A 23,339-nucleotide genomic window follows, 5' to 3' on the forward strand; every position below is an offset into this window, starting at 1 on the left:
TTTCCCCCTCTGATGACACGTACAACAGGAGAATGTCTCTTAAAGTGTTTCCACAAACTGTTTTTATCAAGTGTAAAAAAGTGGAAATATATATATATATATATATATATATATATATATATATATATATATATATATATATATATATATATATACACACACTGGATCACACACATATATATATATATATATATATATATATATATATATATATATATATATATATATATATATATATATATATATATATATATATATATATATATATACATACATTCATACATACATACATATATATATATATATATATATATATATATATATATATATATATATATATATATGTGTGTGTGTGTGTATATATTTATTTATATATATGTATATATATATATATATATATATATATATATATATATATATATATATATATATATATATATATATATGTATGTATATATATATGTATGTATGTGTGTGTGTGTGTGTGTGTGTGTGTGTGTGTGTATATATATATATATATATATATATACATATATAATATTGATAGAAAAAATTAAATTAATATATTTTTATTACTAGAAGCTGGCTATATTCACACACTGTCTACACATAACTGTGTTTAAACCCCTTATAAAAGTGATGTTTGCCCTCTTCAAAGCCAAAAGTGTCTCCCTTATTTTTAAACAACCCAAAAATTCAAAATAGCAGCTGTCAGTCACGTGCTCAGAGGTGAACACACATCAGACAGGACCCAGAAAAAGCCATGCAAAAACCCAGAAACCCAAAATAAGCCGCTCAGAGAGTTGGCTTAGAGAAGCCCACGTTTGATGGCTTTCATCAGGCTGGCATGAAGACAGTCTGTGAACGCTTAGATCTTCTTATATTCATCCATATTTACATATTTCAAGGGCTTTACATTTCAGTATGTGCGTATCTGCAGTTTAACTCCATTCTTCAGGGGAGATGGTTATGTAAGCTACGGCAAATGTAAATGCTGTCAGTGGTTATTTATAGAAACTGGATCTCTGAAAGGAAATATGACTATACTGTAGTGCTAACTATCACGATTCTGATGTGATTTCAGTAGGGTTTTGTGATTAAAAATCCAACTCGTGATCACAACTGTATTTTAATGTTTGCTTGGAGACATACTTTTACCGGCCACTTTATTAGGTACACCTGTCCATCTGCTTGTTAATGCAAAATTCCAATCAGTCAATCACATGGCAGCAACTAAATGCTTTTATTTAGGTTTGTAGACATGGTCAAAACATGGTTTGCAGATCAAACCGAGCGTCAGAATGGGGAAGAAAGGTGATTTAAGTGACTTTGAATGTGCTATGGTTGTTGGTGCCAGACGAGCTGGTTTGAGTATTTCAGAAACTGCTGATCTACTAGGATTTTCACGCACAACCATCTCTAGGATTTACAGAGAATAGTCTAAAAAATGCTTAGGCCACCATTAGCAGCAACAACTGCAATCAAACATTTTCAATAGCTTTTAATGAGTCTAATTTAATTGATATTCAGCCACATTTGGAGGGTTTTCAAACATGAAAACCTTTTTAAGGTCATAACACAACATCTCAATTAGGTTCAGGTCAGGACTTTGACTAGGCCACTCCACAATCTTCATTTCGTCCTTTAGCCATTCAGAAGTGGACTTGCTGGTGTGCTTTAGATCTTTTTCCTGCTACAAAACCCATGTTTGCTTCAGCTTGAAGTCACTAACAGACAGCCAGAGTTACTCCTTCAGGATATTTTGGTACACAGAACAATTCATGGTTTCATTTATTATAGCAAGTATTGAAGCAGTAAAACAGCCCCAGAGAGAGGATTGCAAGAGTGGAATATTATTAACAAATGAAACCATATAAATATCAAATCCTAAATATGTTTAAAAATGTCAATATGAAATATATGCAAACTCATTATGTATATATATATATATATATATATATATATATATATATATATATATATATATACATATATATATATATATATATATATATATATATATATATATATATATATATATATATATATATATATATATATATATGTATATATATATATGTATATATATATATATGTATATATATATATATATATATATATATATATATATATATATATATATATATATATATATATATATATATATATATATATAATTTATTTATTTATTTATTTCTTCATTTTTAAATATTTCCCAAATGATGTTTAACAGGGCAAGTAAATTTTCACAGTATGTCTGATAATATTTTGTCTTCTGGAGAAAGTCTTATTTCTTTTATTTGGGCTAGAAAAAAAGCAGTTTTAAATTTTTTAAAAGCCATTTTAAGATCAAAATAATTAGCCCCTTTTAGGTATTTTTTACAATAGTCTACAGAACAAACCATCGTTATACAATAACTTGCCTATTTAGCCTAACCTGCCTAGTTAACCTAGTTAAGCCTTTAAACGTCACTTTAATTTAAATTAAAATTTAATTTACTGTCATCATGACAAAGATAAAATAAATCAGTTATTAGAGATGAGTTATTAAAACTATTACGATTAAAAATGTTGAAAAAAAATCTGCTCTCCGTTAAACTGAAATTAGGTAAAAAAAATAAAAATAAATGGGGCTGATAATTCATAATTCTGACTTCAACTTTATATTCAATTTTAATGTATTTTTTGGGTCAAAATGGAACTGAATATGTTATATTCTTTATCCTCTAGTGTAAAATTTAAGCTGTCTGATCATAAATATAAAAGTTAAAGCGTTATTTATGTCGAGTTCATGTTGAGTAGCAAGTTTCATTAAGCTGGCATAACAATTTCCCTATAAATTGAGCAAACTGAACAAGCCCCTGAAACTGTTGGCCTCAGGCTTTTGAGTTTTATAATCTTCTGATGTTTTTACTGTGCAGTGTGGCATAAATAGATCAAGACAGTTTCTGTACTGTGCTACTCTAGTCTATAGATCAATGTAAGGACTATTGAAAGTGTGCAGTTTAGTAACTAGCATGATGTCAGTATAAATTCAAGATCTGAGCTGGTTTTTTTTAGTGCAAGAAGACTTTGAACTGAGCGCCTGTTTGATCAGCAATTGCCAAAAAAACAGAGGCTTATTTTGATAGTTCACTGCCCGTAACAAAGACTGACCAAATGAGCAAAGCGGATTAACCTGATTTGGAGGTCGTTAAATGTAACACTGAAGTACGCAGCAGAAATGTGAAATGACAAATCAGGGTAAAAACAGGCCCTTTTGGGGTTGAGATTAATTTGCTCAAATAAACCCCAGTGGGCTAAGAGTGGGAATATTACATTCTAGTTGACCACTACAACAAAATGCGTTTCTTACTGAAGGTTTTTGTCTTGTTTCTAGTCTAAATGTCTTAAAATTCATTAAATAAGAAGCATTTTTTAGATGAGTAAAAAAGTAAAATGATAAGTGAATATTATTTATTTTGGGGGAAAAACTCTATTTAATCTTATTTTACTCCACTGGCAGATATTTTAGCTTGTTTTAAGGAAAAACTCACTTAATTTTGAAATTCTGAAAACAAGAAAATGAGTCTCATTCACAGAAACATTTGTGTGTAATAAGCATACTGTTTTCACAATTACACCATGATTCTTCAAAACTTGCGTAAGTTAAATTGTATTCTAAATGAACAAAAAAAAAAAAAACTTTGTACACAATAATCATGTAAAAAGAACCAATATAATATTAATTACAGGGTGAATAAAAATTAACTAGATATATAATAAGAATAAATAACTAGACATTTAAACTTTATATTACAGTATATGCATTTAAACACAGATCTCATGTTTGCCAGCTGCGCCTCCCATCTGACGGAGCGCTCTGTGCAACTGCAGTTGAAAAAAGTCAACCCTGTGCAAAAAAAAATGCATCAAGACCGTTGATACAGTGGTTGCTTGGCATCAGAAAAAGCACAGTGCACTGCTCTTTTAAAAAGAATCTTTAAAAAAAAAAAAAAAGTTTTTACCTTTTATAGATTATTTTAAACACACAAATTCTACAGGAAATTGAAGAGGTTTAAACTAATTTAGATATAATTAATAATAATTATTATTGTATTTATCTAATATTATTTTACTTTTTTATGTATAGTGTCTTTTATTATTAATTGTGTAAATGTCTGTTGGACCAAAAGAATGTGTTTAAAATATATATAAATAAAATTAAAAAGTTGAAAAAAATAATAACAATGCAGTGCGTTGCACCTTGGGTTTTCAGAACTGAAAGTGTGTTCCACATCCAACATCAGTTCATTTTCTTCTGCTTCGGTGGCTCAATTGTCGCTTCTTATTTCTTTAATATGTATTATAATTTTCTCTGGACAAGTGTTGCTTTGCAGAAAGCTGTTTTAGGCGTGCATTCATTCATTCATTTTCTTGTTGGCTTAGTCCCTTTATTAATCCAGGGTCGCCACAGCGGAATGAACCGCCAACTTATCCAGCAAGTTTTACGCAGCGGATACCCTTCCACATACAGCGGATACCCTTCCATCCACACACATATTCACACATTACAGACAATTTAGCCTACCCAATTCACCTGTACTGAATGTCTTTGGACTGTGGGGGAAACCAGAGCACCCGGAGGAAACCCACGCGAATGCAGGGAGAACATGCAAACTCCACACAGAAACGTCAACTGAGCCGAGTCTCGAACCAGCGGCTCAGCGACCTTCTTGCTGTGAGGCAACAGCACTACCTACTGCACCACTGCTTCGCCCCCAGGCGTGCATTATATATCATATTATGTATCTCTATATGGTATATAATGCATTGTGCATTATGTATCATGTATAAGAACATTCTAAGTTAACTAACAGAAAAACAACATTAAGAACCAACTCATGTGAGTTTTCATGAGAAGTTCAAATGTGCATATAAACAGGACAAACATATGCAAATATTAATGAATAAGACCAAGTAATTTGTTCCTGTCTAGAAAATGCTTCTTGATTTAGAGATTTGCAGTGTAATTTAAATTCTGTCCTTTGTATTTCTTTCTTTCATCTTTGCAGAATTGTTGTAATTCAGACACATCTGAGAAACTGCCTTTTTAAAGGTTCAGGACACACTGGAGAACTTTTTTTTTATATTAACAGATTTGTGTGTGTTGAGCATCAGTTAAGACAATGTTAGCACCTATAATAATAGGTAATAATAGTAATAATAATTAATAATAATAATAATAATAATAATTAGGATAATTTTGAGCTTTTGTCAGCTAATTTCAGCTTCCGGGTTTAAAATGATTTTTGGGGCGGGATCAAAATCAGCGACGTAGCGCAGTACTGCAAGTGCAATGATGACGCGTCGGTTTCTCATTATTATTCATAGCGGAGTTTTCTTATCCTATGAGAAGAGCCGGCTGCTTAATTATTCATGAGAGCACGTGCTTTCCGAAGGCAGACCTGCCAGTTTCAAACAAGCTGTGAGACACAGACCGACGGCACGTAGCCGTTCACGAAGGCTCGTATGTGTTTGTTTCCATTATCCACGGGGTTTGTTGCATGTTTTTTCCCTGCGATCTTGACAGGGCCGATCATACAGCAAAGCTGTGTGTGTGCTGCAAGCATTTTTGTCGGGAGAGCAGCACGAGAATTGAAGAATGGCGGACATTGACTTTTATCAGGAGTTCGTTCACATTCAGACACATCACTGTGCTGCTGTGTTTGCCTAAATCCTCTTTATTACCAGCAGGGCTAATGGTTAAAATAGACAGGTCAGGAGACCTGCTGCACTGAGTCTGCATTCAAGATCTATAATTTAGACCCGGGGATCGAGGGAGAATCCTCATTTATAGTGTTTACATGAACACAGTTATCTTTATAATGATATAAGTTGTGGTTGTGTGTATATGAAATTACGAATAACAAATGTAGCAGGACATTAAATTACAATTTATTTCTTTGCATTTTAACTTTGTAAACTATAAACTCATGCGTCTCCTCACAGTTTGTGTCTCATTTTGTGAGCTAACTGACAACAACAGTTATTCGCTCCCCTTCTCCCCTGCTGGCCACGCCCACTCCTGGCCTATGCTCACGGAGCTCCACGCCCATTAATCATGCATCTTTTAAAAAAATTCTGAAGTAGACTTTAACCGAAAGTTGGGGGTGTCATGGCCCTTTAAGGTCATGCCACAGCATCTCAATTGGGTTCAGGTCAGAACTTTGACTAGGTCACTCCATAGCCATTCCGAAGTGGACTTGCTGGTGTGCTTTAGATCATTGTCCTTGTGACAGAACATACAAAAATTTAATCCTAAAAAATTTTAAAAATCTCAAAACTAAATATTTTAATTAATATATATATATTTTTTTAAATGTGTGAATAAATAGGAAAAACGTACACCATTATTAATGAATAAAACCAATTAACTTGTGCTTGTCCAGAAAATGCTTCTTGATTTAATATTTTAAAGATATTTGGACAAAAGCTAAGAAAATTATTTGCAGTGTAATTTATATTCTGTCTTTTGTATTTCTTGTAGATCCAGTGTTGTATATTGTGACTCCAGCAGTGAAATGTTGTTAAGCGCAGTTTTGGTGACTTATCACAGCACACAGCGTTTCTTCTCATCTGCGCTCAGCAACTGCAGCAGTAAAGATCTTGACAGCTCGAATGAAAACTCTGGGGGGGAAAAAGCGGCTGGTGTGCGTCAGAGAAAAAAGAGGTGCGATTACAGCCGAGTATAGCACAGTTTCTTGCTGATGAATTGTGTTGTGCTTCACTTACATCCCAAAGGTGTTAAGATCAAGCGTTATTGTTAAGAGGTATAAAAAGTTTTTTTAAAGGAATAAACTGGCGTCATTTACTCCCCCTCGTGTTGTTTCAGGCCTCTGTGTTGTGTTTTTACTTCCCTGGAGGACAAAAGTGGATGTTTCGGATGCGATGTTGACTCAGCCCTTTCTCTACAATGACCCTACTGAAAAAAACAGCTTAAACCAGCCTAGTCTGGTTGGCTGGTTTTAGCTGGTCAATCAGGCTGGTTTTAAAGGGGTTTTGGCCATTTACATGCTGGTTTCCAGCCATTTCCAGCCTGGTCTTAGCTGGTCAGGCTGGGAGATGACCAGCTAAAACCAGCCTAGCCAGGCTGGGAGTCCAGCCAAAACTAGCTATGTCCAGCTTAAACCAGGCTGGTCAAGCTGGTTTTAGCTGGATTTAGCTGGTCATTTACCAGCCTGACCAGCTATGACCAGGCTGGAAATGGCTGGAAACCAGCCTGGAAGTGGCCAAAACCCCTCTAAAACCAGCCTAGGCTGGTTTAAGCTGGATTTTTCAGCAGGGAGTAAATAGTGATGTGGAAAAATGCGCATATTTTAAATCTGCGTTAAGAAGTTAAAACCAGCTTGACCAGCCTGGATTAAGCTGGACATAGCTGGTTTTGGCTTGGCTCCCATCCTGGCTAGGCTGGTCAAGCTGGTTTTAGCTGGTCATATCCCAGCCTGACCAGCTAAGACCAGGCTGGAAATGGCTGGAAACCAGCCTGGAAGTGGCCAAAACCCCTCTAAAACCAGCCTGGTCAACCAGCTGAAACCAGCCAACCAGCCTAGGCTGGTTTAAGCTGTTTTTTTCAGTAGGGATAGAATTCGGAAAAACAGTATGCGACAAGTATGCGATGATTCTGAAGTGCGTATCAGATGGATGCTACCCTATCCCATAATGCACCATGAGAAGAGCATCCGCTGTGTAAAAAAACAAATGCTGGATAAGTTGGCGGTTCATTTTTCGCTGTGGTGACTAATAAAGGGACAAAGCTGAAAAGAAAATGAATGAATGAATGATAAATGTTTTATTTTAACTTCTTTACGTTCACATATTAAATCATTTTACAAAACTGTCTACAAATAGAAGCAATCTTACCAACAAAAGTGTAAAACTGTGTCAGTTCTGACAAATCCCAGTCAGTAACTGGCCTTTCTTGGTATTGGTTGAATGTCCGCTTCTGAAGCCAGTCTGGTGAATGTCCAAGAGGCTGTTCTCTGTGAGAAAGTCTGAGACTTGTACTCGCTGAAGTGGTCTTTAGTTTTCTAAAAGAGTGTGTTCCTTAAGCAGTGGTTCTATCTAAGCCTGCTTCAGTGGTGTGGGAAAGTCACCAAAGTGTTGATAATGTGAGTGAATGAAGGTCAACAGATCAGAAAAACAGCATACGCCCTCCCCTGACCCTGACCATTAGGAAATCAGGAACGTGGACAAAAGAGATGGGATAAAACACCAGTTGTAAACAGGAGCATGTCTCCCTCCTCATCCTATTATTCTACCAAAACCCATCTTAACACTTAAAGTTGCCATAAAATCTGAATTTACTCGTCTTGTTTTTCATATGTAGACTACCTGACAAAAGTCTTGTCGCCTATCCCAGTTTAAGGTACAAGAAAAAACAACTTGACTTGAATGTCTTGATACCTCAGGCTGTTGATGTTGCCATCCACTCTGCAGAAACATGGTTTTTCCTTTACCAAACTTGACTCAATGGGTTTAGGCATTTTGATTGATTGATTTTATTTGACAATTTTACCAAAATATACAAACAAGTCCAGTTAGACTAAGGCTGTACTCACACACTAGGTACAGTAGCTTCAAACCGGGCCAAAGCACACTTGTCCCCCCTCCCGTCTCCCCCGACGGCCCGCGCTCACACCTCAAACGGGCTTCGGCACGCTTACGTCATCGCTGCTGTGCTGATCAGTAAGTGCTCTTGCTCAGCACAGTGGAGATTTCTCTAGTTATATCGTTTCAGTCGTTTGATATGCCGTCAAATATTTCGCCAAACAGTCCTTAGAGATGCGGGGACACGCAGTCAGATATTTCGCCGAACAGATCCGCCACTTTTGGCGCTCATAAACAATCATAAAGCTCTCGTGCTGCAGGAATGAGGAGGTCTGCTGAAGGTGCAGCTGTCGTGCAGTGCGTCTTTAAAAAACTATGGCAGTTTGCGTTCACTGAACAGTAAGAATGATTAATAAATCCATATGAAACAGCCCCTTAAAAGTCACGTCTCGCTTTCGGTTTCGGGCTTTGGCGCGTTTTGCACTCACACACAAGCGTACTGCGCCAAAGCCCAAGTGAACCGGGCTCAGGCACACCTCTTCCAACCGGGCCAGGGCCGGCCAAGTGAATCGTGCTTGAGCCCGATTTAGCGCACTCACACTTCTCAAACGATCTGGGAAACGGGCCTGGGCACGGTACAGATGGCATAGTGTGAGTAGGCCCTAAATCATACATATTTTAAAAACTGTCAAGGATAAAATACACAAAAAAGCCACAGGCTTATTTCCATTGTGGTCCTCGATATTCTTAAAAAATGGACGAGCAAATCATAAATGGAGTGCAAACATCGACAGCTCAGCAACTCGGCACAACAAAAAACTTCAACTTTAAAACAACCACTTTTTAAATTCCCTTCTAAAAACACTCTCAATTTGAATCTCTTTAAAAACGGTGGGCAAAATATTCCAGTCAGCAGAGCTCGTACACAAAAAAGAATTTCTACCTGATTCACTCTTGAATCTATATGAGTAAATATCCCTGCTGCGTGCTCTTGTAGAATGACTGTGCCCCTCGCTGACTAAAACATAATAATTAAGAAAATATTTTGGGACCGTTTTCTTTAAAATCTTAAAAGCCATCACTAATTTTAAAAACTTTACCCTCTTCTCAACTTTTAAAAAATTACTTTGACTATAATGTTCATTATTTAAATGTGTCATCGGAGGAACTTGCAATTTTGGGCTGTCTGCAATTTATTTTTCATTTTTTTAGAACTACCGCTGTACCAAAAAGCTGCAGCATAGTCAAAGTATTGCTGCACTAATGCACTGGCTAAAATTTTTAGAGTTTTGGTATCTAGGAGCATTTAGACATGGTCAAGATGATCTGCTGCAGTTCAAACCGAGCATCAGAATGGGAAAGAAAGGGGATTTATGGGCTTTGAACGTGGCATTTTCATCGGTGCCAGAGGGCTGGTCTGAGTATTTCAGAAACTGCTGATCTACTGGGATTTTTCAGACACAACCATCTCTAGGGTTCACAGAGAATGGTCTGAAACAGGGAAAATAACCAGTGAGCGGCAGTTCTGTGGGCGCAAATGACTTGTTGATGCCAGAGGTCAGAGGAGAATGGCCAGACTGGTTGGAGCTCACCAAAATTGGACAATAAAAGATTGGAAGAACGTTGCCTGGTCTGATGAGTCTCGACTTCTGCTGCCACATTCGGATGGTCGGGTCAGAATTTGGCATCAACAACATGAAAGCATGGATCCATCCTGCCTTGTATCATCGCTTCAGGCTGGTGGTGGATGTTTTCTTGGCAAACTTTGGGCCCATTAGTACATAATATGCATCTTGTCAACACCACAGCCCACCTGAGTATTGTTGCTGACCATGTCCATCCCTTAAAGACCACAGTGTACTCATCTTCTAATGGCTACTTCCAGCAGGATAACGCCCCATGTCATAAAGCGTGAATCATCTCACACTGGTGAACATGACAATGAGTTCACTGTACTCAAATGGCCTCCACAGTCACCAGATCTCAATCCAATAGAGCACCTTTGGGATGTGCTGGACTGGGAGATTCGCATCATGGATGTGTAGCAGACAAATCTATAACCTTGTTAAATCTATCCAACGATGGAAAGCAAAGGGGGGTCCAACCCGGAACTAGTAAGTTGTACCTAATAAAGTGGCCGGTGAGTGTGCATTATTTGTTCATATTGGTAAACACATTAAATAACATTAACTAATACAAGCTTATTGTAAAATGTTTCCGATTGCCGCTGTATGTTTAGCTATCAACATTAGATGCAGCTCACCACCAAAAATAGCAGCAAACCTTTGACGTCAAATCCATACCATTTTAAGTTGTGAATTTTCATTTCCCTGCTGGCAGCTCAAAACTTTCCCATTATTATCGGAAGCCTGAAGAAGGGGTCATGAGAACGGGCTGAATCCCTCTGAGGAACTAAGACATGGAGTTACCGCTTTTAGCATTTAGAGCGAAGGAATAACTGAGTGTTTAGCTAAAGATCCGTGCATCAGAGATCACCGGCTCGCTCTCTTTACGGTGCGGATGTCAGTCAGAATCACAGAGGAAGCTCAGATATACCTTTAGAATACCCTCAAGCGTTCAGAAACATCCCATAAGCTTAACACTTAGGAATAGACTTATTTGGCGTTCAATTTTGCAGGCAGACACGTCTGAATTTAGTTCGAAAGGAAGTAAAAATGGAATATTTCGCAAGCCCTAATGCATTCCTTAGTGCTGGTTTTTATGTCTTCATGCATCCCTCCTCCAAATCTTCTCTTGGACACGTCTGAAATGAAGCTTTAGGAGAGAGACACGTTCAGTTCGCAGTCATAAAAACAAGCGTTATATGTAGGAGGGATTGTGGTTTTAGTTTGAAGGATTTTACCATTGTTGATCACGTGCCCCAAAAAAAGATATTTAAATTAAACAAAAAGACCATAAAGAAGGCATAATGGTTTCTTGAAATATTGCAAAAGTGCAAAGCAGTAAAGTTTGCAGGTATGAACAGGATCTTAATGTGTGGGGTGCGGTGACCTGGGGTAAAAACTCTGGGTGTAACAGGTTGGAAGCCACTATATATATATATATTACAAATACTATTTAAATGATAAAAGATAATAATATTAATAATAATAATAATAATAATAATAATAATAATAATAATGGACTACTTAATATATATATATATATATATATATATATATATATATATATATATATATATATATATATATATATATTACAAATACTATTTAAATGATAAAAGATAATAATAATAATAATAATAATAATAATAATAATAATAATAATAATAATGGACTACTTTATATATATATATATATATATATATATATATATATATATATATATATATATATATATATATATATATATATTACAAATACTATTTAAATCATAAAATATAATAATAATAATAATAATAAAATGTTTTCATTAATTTGCTGATAATATTAAAAATAATAGAATTGTTATTATTATTACTAACATTTTATTGTTAATAACATATTATTATTATTATTATTATTATTATTTAATCATTATTAGTATTAGTATTATTATTTGTAATACCTAATTATTCTTGTTAATAATAACACTACTACTACTAAGACATGGAGTTACCGCTTTTAGCATTTAGAGCGAAGGAATAACTGAGTGTTTAGCTAAAGATCCGTGCATCAGAGATCACCGGCTCGCTCTCTTTATGGTGCGGATGTCAGTCAGAATCACAGAGGAAGCTCAGATATACCTTTAGAATACCCTCAAGCGTTCAGAAACATCCCATAAGCTTAACACTTAGGAATAGACTTATTTGGAGACGCAGACACGTCTGAATTTAGTTCGAAAGGAAGTAAAAATGGAATATTTCACAAGCCCTAATGCATTCCTTAGTGCTGGTTTTTATGTCTTCATGCATCCCTCCTCCAAATCTTCTCTTGGACACGTCTGAAATGAAGCTTTAGGAGAGAGACACGTTCAGTTTGCAGTCATAAAAACAAGCGTTATATGTAGGAGGGATTGTGGTATTAGTTTGAAGGATTTTACCATTGCTGTTCCTCCCAGCTGCACCTCAATGCTTCGTCTCGTCTGAAGTCTGTTAAATCAGACTTGTGAGCTTCTGATATCAATCTAAAAGTCATTTACAGCGAGACTGCGGTTTATCATCATCCCACACGCCGTATTAACTCGCAGCTTTCTCCAGGAAAATCAGAATACGGCTGGGTTTAAAGAAACCGATCACCTGAAAATGAAAACAGTCACCGTTTGCCCACCTTCATGTCCACCTAAAACTTTCCTTCATGCAGGATTTCAGCATGCTTGGCATGGAACTTGTATTACAAATAATTAAAACGATTATGTGTGTTTGAATTGAATGAAAGCATAATAATCTTGATAACCGTGATCATTCTTCAGACTATAATCTTACAACCACGTCTATAATCGTTGATTATAGTCGTTATTTTCGATGAGTTTAATACTTTTACTCTGATAGATTTTTTATGTGCTGCATCGTTACTAGGGGTGTCAAAATCACACCCCTAGTTTTGTGACACACTACTTTAAAAGGTGTGTGTTAAAGCCGTTATAATCTGTTAGATCTGTGGTTCAAGCGCGGTATCGTAAGCCATGTTTCTTATCGTTCTGCTTAATCACGTGCCCCCAAAAAAGATATTTAAATTAAACAAAAAGATATGATGTCTTTTGACTGCTTTCTACATTACACAAAACTTGTTACACCAGTTACACTTTTACTTTCAGTACTTGAGTAGTACATTTTGAAATAAACTACTTGTAATACTTAAGTACAAAAAATGTTGAATACTTTTCAACCCAGGCTCATTCTGAAAACGTAGTCCAGCGGACGTTTCCTGAGACCGAGAAATACGTCCTGGGAGGTACGTATTTGTGCAGTTTTTGTTTTCGCAAATCCACAAGAGGCCGCTGTGCGCGCTCTTTCATATCTCGAACGTCTCTCGCGTTCGCGCCCGCGCTGTTCTCGCGTCAACCCATCAGAGGCCACTGTCTGACTGACCGAATGATTGACTGCGCGACCGGCCAATCGGCTGACCCACCCTCCTCCTTCCCTGAACCCAACCAGTTTTACCGATTGACCTTCCCGCCCGCTCACTTTCCAAAACCCGATCAACAATTTAGAAAATCCGTCTAAAAAAAGAAAAACCCTCGTCTGTTTTTTGTTTTTTTTTCTTTTACCACGTTTTCGGATTTCATCACGTTCTCACCCTGTTATGAACTCGTTCACTTTATTTTTTGGATTCTGTTTTTGTCTTACCTGGTTTCTGGAATCGCTCTTCCCTGGACTCGAAACCTTTGTCAACTCCTCCTCTCTGCATCTGAAGTCCGCCGATGCACACGATGAGCTGACCGGACAAACTGACTGCAGCGGGAAAGCCCTCCACACGGAGGTAAGCGGTCAACCAGCAAGCCCGAAAGGGAACGGCGTAACACCGCCCCGTAGCGTTCGCTTAAAAAAATGAAATGCAGCCATATGTACCTCCCGGGACGTATTTCACGGTCTCCAGAAACGTCCGCTGGACTACGATTTCAGAATGAGCCTGGGTTGATACTTTTACAAGAGCCATAAGTTCATTGTTTTATTTATGTAAAATTAATAATATTGTGAAAGTCAAAACTTGAAAATATTTTACTTAAAGTAATTTAATTTTTAATATAGAGTATATGCTGACTTCCGAGAAGGAAGAAGTTGTTTCACTAAGCAAGACCGTGTAATATAGTTCAGTTAAGTTGTTATTAAACATTTTCGAATCGACATCACTGGACTCTCTTATGTTACATTTACATTTAGTCATTTAGCAGACGCTTTTATCCAAAGCGACTTACAAATGAGGACAAGGAAGCAATTTACACAACTAAGAGCAACAATGAATAAGTGCTATAGGCAAGTTTCAGGTCTGTAAAGTCTAAGAAGGGAAGTATTAGTAGTATTAGTTTTTTTTTTTTTTTTTTTTTGGGTACAGTTAGTGTGATATTCAGAGAGGCAATTGCAGATTAGGAAGTGAAGTGGAGACTAAATAGTTGAGTTTTTAGTCGTTTCTTGAAAATAGCGAGTGACTCTGCTGTTCTGATGCAGTTAGGGAGTTCATTCCACCAACTGGGCAGATTGAGCGTTCGCGAAAGTGATTTCTTCCCTCTTTGGGATGGAACCACGAGGCGACGTTCATTCACAGAACGCAAGTTTCTGGAGGGCACATAGATCTGCAGAAGTGAGAGCAGATAAGAAGGAGCAAGGCCAGAAGTCACTTTGTAGGCAAACATCAGAGCTTTGAATTTGATGCGAGCAGCAACTGGCAGCCAGTGCAAACGGATGAGCAGCGGAGTGACATGTGCTCTTTTAGGTTCATTGAAGACCACTCGTGCTGCTGCATTCTGGAGCAGTTGAAGAGGCTTGATAGAGTTAGCTGGAAGCCCAGCTCGCGTTCAAATCCTGCTAATTTAAAGAGAGAAACAAGACAAGAAGAGACGGATTGATGGCACACACAACTTTAGTACTTCCACTTAAGTAAAGAGCACTTCTACTTCTACTCAAGTCACTTTTTGATAGAGCACTTGTACTTTTACTTAAGTCTGGGTCTCTAGTACTTTACATCTCTTGTCATCACTCATTGCAAGTCATATCTCTTCAGCCCCTCATTTGGCATGCTTTTCATGAACTGGCCCCCATGACAAACTGATTGAATAGCCCTGTTATAAAGGTTTTGAATGGCATGAGGGTGAGTAAATAATGACAAAGTTGTCATATTTAAGAGAACTCTCCCTTTAAATAGCGTTTAAACTGTTTAGATTCTGTGTGAATTTATAGTCTGCGATAATTAACAAGGTCTGATGTAGCGAGTGTTTTATTTGATCAATGCTGCTATTGACCGGAGACCTCTGACATGTTCAGTGGACAACAGATCAATGGAGATGAAGTGAGGATTGCTGAAAAGAGATGTATGGGTTTGCAGGGATGTCATAGTAGCCATGCGGACAAATTGAGTTGCTGCCAAAGAACTGCGGAGGTTTGTCTCGAGGGAAGTGCCATTGACATTCTCTTGTACTGCTGAAACCGCTGCCAATCTAGCAATACAGCTATGATACCACTGCTTTTCATGAGCCTTTCATTTGGATAATTCTGCAGGTGTTATATATATATATATATATATATATATATATATATATATATATATATATATATATATGAAATGCTAGCAGGGTTATATTGAAGCATTTGGCAATAAAGAGAATCATACTGTATCACAACAAACCTGAGGCATAGGATGGGCTAGTCTGAAAAATAAAACAAATGATTTTAATATAGTCTGAAGATATTCACATTACAGGAATGCTGTGTAGTGCATTGCGAAGGACTTTTAACCATAAAGAAGGCATAATGGTTTCTTGAAATATTGCAAAAGTGCAAAGCGATAAAGTTTGCAGGTATGAACAGGATCTTAATGTGTGGGGTGCGGTGACCTGGGGTAAAAACTCTGGGTGTAACAGGTTGGAAGCCACAATATATATATATATATATATATATATATATATATATATATATATATATATATATATATATATATATATATATATATATATATATATATTACAAATACTATAATATAAATGTTATCATTTATATTATATATAAATGATATATATATTATATTAAAATATAAAATGTTATCATTAATTTGCTGATAATATTAATAATAATAGAATTGTTATTATTATTACTAACATTTTATTGTTAATAACATATTATTATTATTATTATTATTATTATTAATATTAATAGTTATTATTATTATTAATATTATTATTATTCATGATATGGTAATAATAATAATACTAATAATGTTATTATTATTATTATTATTATTATTATTGTTATTATTATTATTATTTCATCATTATTAGTATTAGTATTATTATTTGTAATACCTAATTATTCTTGTGAATAATAACACTACTACTACTACTACTACTACTACGACTAATAATAATAATATGACAATTGTTACTACTAATAATAATACAAATAATAACATTAAACAATATAATATTTTTATTAGTAATAAATAAATTGTATTTTCAAAGTTAAGTCAAATCTAAGTTCTAATTACGCTCATTAAAGTCAGATCCGTTTTATGTGCGTGTTGCACTCTATTACTATTACTATTTTGAAATTTTGTTTATTGTTTAGTGTCCGCTGTATCCTGCCCTAATTGTTTTCAGTTGTGTGTAACTTTTTAAAATGAATACATTTATTTTTATTTTACCATTTCCTGTGGTCGGGTTAAGATCTCACCTTTCGACCTTTATTGCGTCATTTTTGTAAAACCAATACGCGACATTCGAAAATGAGTTTTTAGGTTCGGTAATAAAACAAACTACTGCGAGTTTGTTTTATGTGATGTGGTGGTTGCTAGGGTTTTCTGAGTTATTAATTTATTAATGATGTCAATAATCATAATAAAATTGTTTTTACTAATAATAATACAAATAATAATTAAATTGCTGATAATAATACTAATACTACTACTAATAACATTACTAATAAAAATGTTTGTAGTATTAATAAAATTATTATTGTTATTATTATTACTGTTGTTTCTGTTTATAATAAAAATATAATTGTTACTACTACCACTACTACTACTACTAATAATAATAATATTTACAATAAACAATATATTATTATTATTATTATTATTATTAATGTTGTTATTATTAATAATAATAATAATATATTTTATTGTTAATATTGTTATTAGTAGTAGTAGTAACAATTATATTAATAATATTATTTATTGCTGTTTCTGTTAATAATATTATTATTATTACTATTATTAATAAGAATAAGAATAAGAATAAGAATAACAATGATATAATTACTACTACTGCTTCTGCTAATAATAATAATAATAAACAATATATTATTATTATTATTATTTTATTATTAATTTATTTATTAATTTTATAAACATACTAATAATTGTATTATTGTTTATTATTATTTTTGTTGTTGTTTATCATCATCATTATCATTATTATTATTATTTATGCTATTATTACTCATGTCATATCATTGAATAGCAGATCATACATTGTGTGTGTGTGTGTGTAACATTTAATAGGGGATTAAATTTGTAAAATATTTGCATATAATTCTGTAGAGAGATTAGTTTAAAATGATCAAAAACATGTATAATGTAATAATTAACACACTCATTTAATAATTCACATTGTTAAACTTATCATAACCTTTCATTTAAGAGTGTTAATCATTTATACTGGATTCATTTATACTCAGTTTAATTTCGTTCATTTATTACAGTTTAAAAACGAGTACTCTTTAAATAAATAATTAACATCTGGTCATAATTTATGCAAAAACTGAGCCTTGTTTTGCCCAGGACAATCCATCTTCCACTGTGTTTTCTATCTGTCACTTTCTCCTTGTACTTCCTCTTGTCTTCTGTCTTCACCTCCCATTCACTCATTCTGTCCTCCACCCATCCGTCTTGGTCCCCCAGTGTAAGTGTCTGCGGGACAGGCAGGTCCCGTCCTGACGGTTCATTCACCTCGACAGCCTCCGCTCTGCCCTCAACCCTCGGCGGGACGTTTTTTCACTGCGCTCCTCATCCATTCAAAGCCTCTGACAGCTGGCCTTTAAAAGCAGCCTAGATGTGACCTATTCGCAGCTCCCCAACACTCAACTGGGCTTTTTCTTTTGGCTCTGCCCTCTCCTTTCTGCCCTTTTGAATGGGGAATGTGAATGGCATTGTGTGGGCCGGAGTGCCGAATTCCTGAGGCACCATTCAAGAGGACCAGGAGAGAAGCACAAAAAGTGATCCTGAGACGGACAGATGGAAAAACTAAGTGAGTTTTAGCACAGAGATTAAAATGGCTGGATTAAGAACTCACCTTTCAACCTTTAGTGTGACTTTTCGTAAAATTTATGTTTGCTACTAAAACAAAGAGTCATCGCCAGGTGCTTTTTTTTTGTGATTTTATGTCAGCTCCAATTTATGTGAAGTCTGAAATAAGTCGAGTTTAACTTTGATTAATTTAAACCTAAGTTAAGTCTAGTCAAGTTTAAAGTAATGCCTAATTTAAGCTCAAGTCATGTATAACATATGTCTGTTTTTAGGCAAGTAACATTTTTTTAATACTAGTCAAGTCTAATTTAAGCTAAGTCTAATTAAAGTTAAGTCTAGATTAAGTCAAGGCATGCCAAAAGTCTGATTAAGGCTAATTAAATCTAATTTAAGTCTATTCACTCCAATAAAGATAAATTTAAATCCAGGCAAGTCAAGTCTAAAATAAGTTGAGTTTAATTTAAGTCTAGTCAAGTCTAATTTAAGTGCGCGCCGTTCGCGCCCATGATGTTCTCGCGCGAAAAGCCGCTGGATCGGCCAACCCGGCCACCCTCCTCTTCCTCCTCCTCCTTCCCTAAACCCAAGCGACGGTTTGCAAAAGCCGTCCAGAAAAAAAAACAAAAAAGCAAAAGCCCTCGTCTTCGATTTCCACCGCGTTTTCGTATCCCGCCGCGTTCTCGCCCTTATTTTTTGGATTCTGTTTTTCATCTTACCTGATTTCTGGAACCGCTGTTCCCCAGACTCGATCCCGGTCGTCGTCCCCACAGCCGGCTCCTCCTCCTCCTCCGGAGCCTCCGCTCCGCCGACGCAACGCTGTGAGCTAAGCGGACAAACTGGTTGCATCGGGAAAGCCCTCCAATCGGAGGCGAGCCGTCGGCCGGCGAGCGCGAAGAGGAGGAGCGGAGCGGCGCCACACTGCCCCGCAGCGTTCGCTCGAAAAAAACTAAACGCGTCCGTACGTACCTCCGGCCACGTAAATCGCAGTCTCCAGAAACGTCTGCAGGGCTACGTTTCCAGAATGAGCTTGGGTTGAATCAAGGTTAAGTCAGATTAAGGTCAAGTCTAATTTAAGTGGAGTTGACCCTAGGCTTATTTTAAGACAATGCATTTCAAGTTTCATTGAGGAAAGCCGAGTCTAATTTAGGTAAAGTCAGATTAAGATCAAGTCTAATTCATTTTAAGCCATGTCTAATTAAACTCGGGTCTGATTAAATATAATGTAGGTCAAGTCTACTTACACTAAAATCAGAAATTAGCACCACTTCGTCTGTGTTCCACCTCTCAGATCAGCCATTGGGCAGCTGGTTCACTAAAAGTGTCCCAAACAGAGGGATTTAGTCTGCTTTTTCACATTTACTGCTCTAGTTGAGTATTCTAAGCGTGTGATTTTCATCTTTAATTACTGCTGTGGATGTGAGCGGCAGTGGGAGAGATAATCAGAGAGCGTGCGTGAGCTCACATTAACTGCAGACTCATTATACGCCCTGGATATTGAATGCTTCTTTAATGGACGACGTTAATGGCAGCCTGTAATGGACTGGTTTTACACTAGCGCCGATCGATTTCTTTCTCAAACGCAGATGTCGGATCTTAATAGAGGCTGAGAGATTGGGCTTGATTTTGGGAGGGATGGAGAGGGATGGGGTTTTTTTTGTATCATCTCACCCACATGCAACTCCTCAGATTGTTGTTGGTAAATCCAGCTTGTTTACTGCCGGATGCCCATATTGTGGCTGAACAATTTTACGTTGTTGTAAATGTAGTTGTAAGAAAATGTCCTTCTGTTGGATCCACACTCACACTATGCAACTGTATCAATCAGCAAAAGTAAAAATAGTAAAAGTAATAATAAAATTGTAAAGTAAAATAAAATAAAGTTAAATAAAATAAGTGGTGCAGTGGGTAGCACGATCGGCTCGCAGCAAGAAGGTTTCTGGTTTGAGTCCTGGCTGGGTCAGTTGGCATTTCTGTGTGGAGTTTGCATGTTCTCCCCGTGTTGGTGTGGGTTTTCTCTGGGTGCTCCGGTTTCCCCCACAGTCCAAACACATGAGCTTTAGGTGAATTGAATATGGTAAATTGGCCGTAGTGTATGTGTTTGAAAGAGTATGGGTGTTTCCCAGTGTTGGGTTGCAGCTGGAAGGGCATCCGCTGCATAAAACATATGGTAAGTAATTTGGCGGTTCATTCCATGGTGGCGGCCCCTGATTAATAAAGGGACTAAGATGAAAAGAAAACGAAGGAATTAATGAAAATACAAGGAAAACTAAATAAAAGTCAAATAAAGTAAAATAAAATAACATTTTTAATAAAATAAAATAATAAAGTCAAATAAAAGTCAAATACAGTAAAATTAAATAACGTAAAATAAAATATTAAAGTAAAATACAATAATTAAGTAAAATAAAAAACTAAGTAAAATAGTATAGTAAAATAAAATAAATTAAAATAAAAAAGTTAAAGAAAAATAAAGTAAAAAAAATGAGTAAAAAAAGAAAACAGTAAAGAAAAAGAAAATATAAAAAATGAATAAAAGTAAAATGATAAATAAAACAACATAAAATAACATGGTTAATTAAAATTAAATGAAGTCAAATAAAAAATTAAGTAAAATAAAATAAACCACAAGTTTTATACTTTATATTGTTGCATTTTTAAAATAAAATAAACATTAACATGTAAGCTCATTTATAATAATAATAATAATAATATTAATGGCGATGCGGTGACGCAGTGGATCGCTGCTACGAGCCTCGGCTGGGTCAGTTGGCATTTCTGTGTGGAGTTTGCAAGTTCTCCCCGTGTTGGCGTGGGTTTCCTCCGGGGGCTCCAGTTTCCCCCACAGTTCAAAGACATGCAGTACAGGTGAATTGGGCAGGCTAAATTGTTCGTAGTGTATGAGTGTGTGTGAATGAGTGTGTATAGATGTTTCCCAGTGATGGGTTGCAGCTGGAAGGGCATCCACTGCGTAAAACATATGCTGGATAAGTTGGTGGTTCATTCCGCTGTGGCGACCTCAAATTAATAAAGGGACTAAGCCAAAAAAAAAAATGAATGAATGAATGAATGGTAGTAATAATAATAATGATATAATGATATATAATGATATATAATGATATAATATAAAAATATTAAAAATATATTATTATAAGTATATAAACACTATTATTATTTTTTGTTATTATTATAGTTCATGTTTTCTTGTCATTAAATTTTAAAAACAATGTTAACTAATAAAAATACTTCATTCATTCATTCACACTTAAAATCACCCAAAAGTAAAGCTGGATGATCCTTCTGCTGTTTTCTTTCTAATTTAAGCTCAAGGCATATTTAATTTAGGTTTAAAAAAGATCATTTATTGGATTAACAATATTTTTTAAGGTGTCTGTTTATATGGGATGAATTTATTCATTCATTCATTTTCTTTTCAGCTTAGTCCCTTTATTAATCAGGGGTTGCCGCAGCAGAATGAACCGCCAACGTATCCAGCATATGTTTTACACAGCGGATGCCATTCCTGTAATGGGAAATGCCCATACACACTCATTTACACACACACACTCAAAGACTACAACCTTTAGTTTATTCAATTCTCCTATAGCGCATGACCCAGCCGGGACTTGAACCAGCGACCTTCTTGCTGTGAGGCCACAGTGCTAACCACTGAGCCACCGTGATGCCAGTTTGCAACCACTTAACTTACAAAAAAAATGAGTAAATCAAATGCATGTGTGTACAAGTGCACAATAAAGTGCAATCCAAAAAAAAATAAACCACCCCAAACAAAATCCATCAGCGACTTCAGAGAAATCATTAAACAAAGCTGTAGATTTCCAGAGCTGCTCATTTTCATTCGCACCACAAGAGCGCTTCCCAAAACCAAAGCAGCTCTCGTTGCATGTCAAAACCTCTCTGAAATAGATGGAATTCATTACAGCACATTTGCGGCAGTTTAAAACGTGCCGCTTTTCACCTCAGACGAGTAATTGCGTGCACATCTGGGACACCGGCGTGAGGAGAATCATCAATGGCTTTCTTTTTTGTTTGTGTCTGTCATTAAACTCCAAAAAAAAAAAAAAAAAAACAGACACAAAGAGGTCACAAAGTTTGATGCTAACAGGAAACAGAAAGACAGAAAACAGGCCTTTTTTCGAGAGAGAGATCTTCTGTTCGCTGGCGCTCAGATCTTCCACCTCCCTGTGGTTTCTTGGCACATCAATAAAGTTGCTGTTTCCATTCTTGGTTAATCTCCACCCACCCCTCCTCTACCCATCCTCAGTCTCGCAATAACCCACATAGGAAGTGTGGAGGATGGGATTAAACGTCTTACCTTAATGAAATGCAATCAAATAAAGAGGGAGAAATGACAGACTGCATGCTGGAGGCGCTGCTTTTAACACATTTCGCCTTGAGGTGAGACTCTTCTAAGCCCATGTCCACATATACACAGGTATTTTCGTGAAATGAGTTATCCATGCCTGCGTTTTTTAAAGTCCTTGTCCACATGGAAATGCAAAAACTCACTGTGATGTATGTTAAGCCGAACCAGCAGGTGGCGATAAAAGCCTTTTATACTAGGTTCACACCGAAGGTAGAGTAATAAATATTTGCCTGAGGACACTGCATACAAGTCGATGGCTGCGTCCGAAACTACATACTTCCATACCATAGATATATACACTAGATATCGCATAGGGACCCTGAGCATGCGTCAATAGCGCCGCCACATTGGTACAGTGCTCCCAAGACAAATGTCATTCAACCGCACTAGTCAAGACAGTGTTATTACGTGAAGATGCGGGACTTTAGCGCTGTCTACGGGTGTAGTAACGAGCAAACAAAGAAAACAAAGCACAA

At 36.0% G+C, this 23,339-nt stretch overlaps 1 protein-coding gene across 3 annotated transcripts in view; it reads left to right on the forward strand.

Moving 5' to 3' along the window:
• Window positions 1-23,339, forward strand: part of LOC100334706 (lipoma HMGIC fusion partner-like) — a 127,295-nt gene that overhangs the window by 78,184 nt on the left and 25,772 nt on the right. The window contains exon 3 of one of the 3 annotated variants that reach the window (XM_073924319.1): window positions 6,530-6,854. The exons of the other annotated variants lie outside the window; for them this stretch is intronic. Coding sequence (XP_073780420.1) covers window positions 6,530-6,573 — 44 coding nt within the window. The 3' untranslated portion in view covers window positions 6,574-6,854. Of the gene's footprint in view, window positions 1-6,529; window positions 6,855-23,339 lie in introns of those variants that run through there. 3 annotated transcript variants of the gene reach the window in all.

This window comes from Danio rerio, chromosome 15 (assembly GCF_049306965.1).
Source record: "Danio rerio strain Tuebingen ecotype United States chromosome 15, GRCz12tu, whole genome shotgun sequence".
Taxonomy (NCBI): Eukaryota; Metazoa; Chordata; class Actinopteri; order Cypriniformes; family Danionidae; genus Danio; species Danio rerio.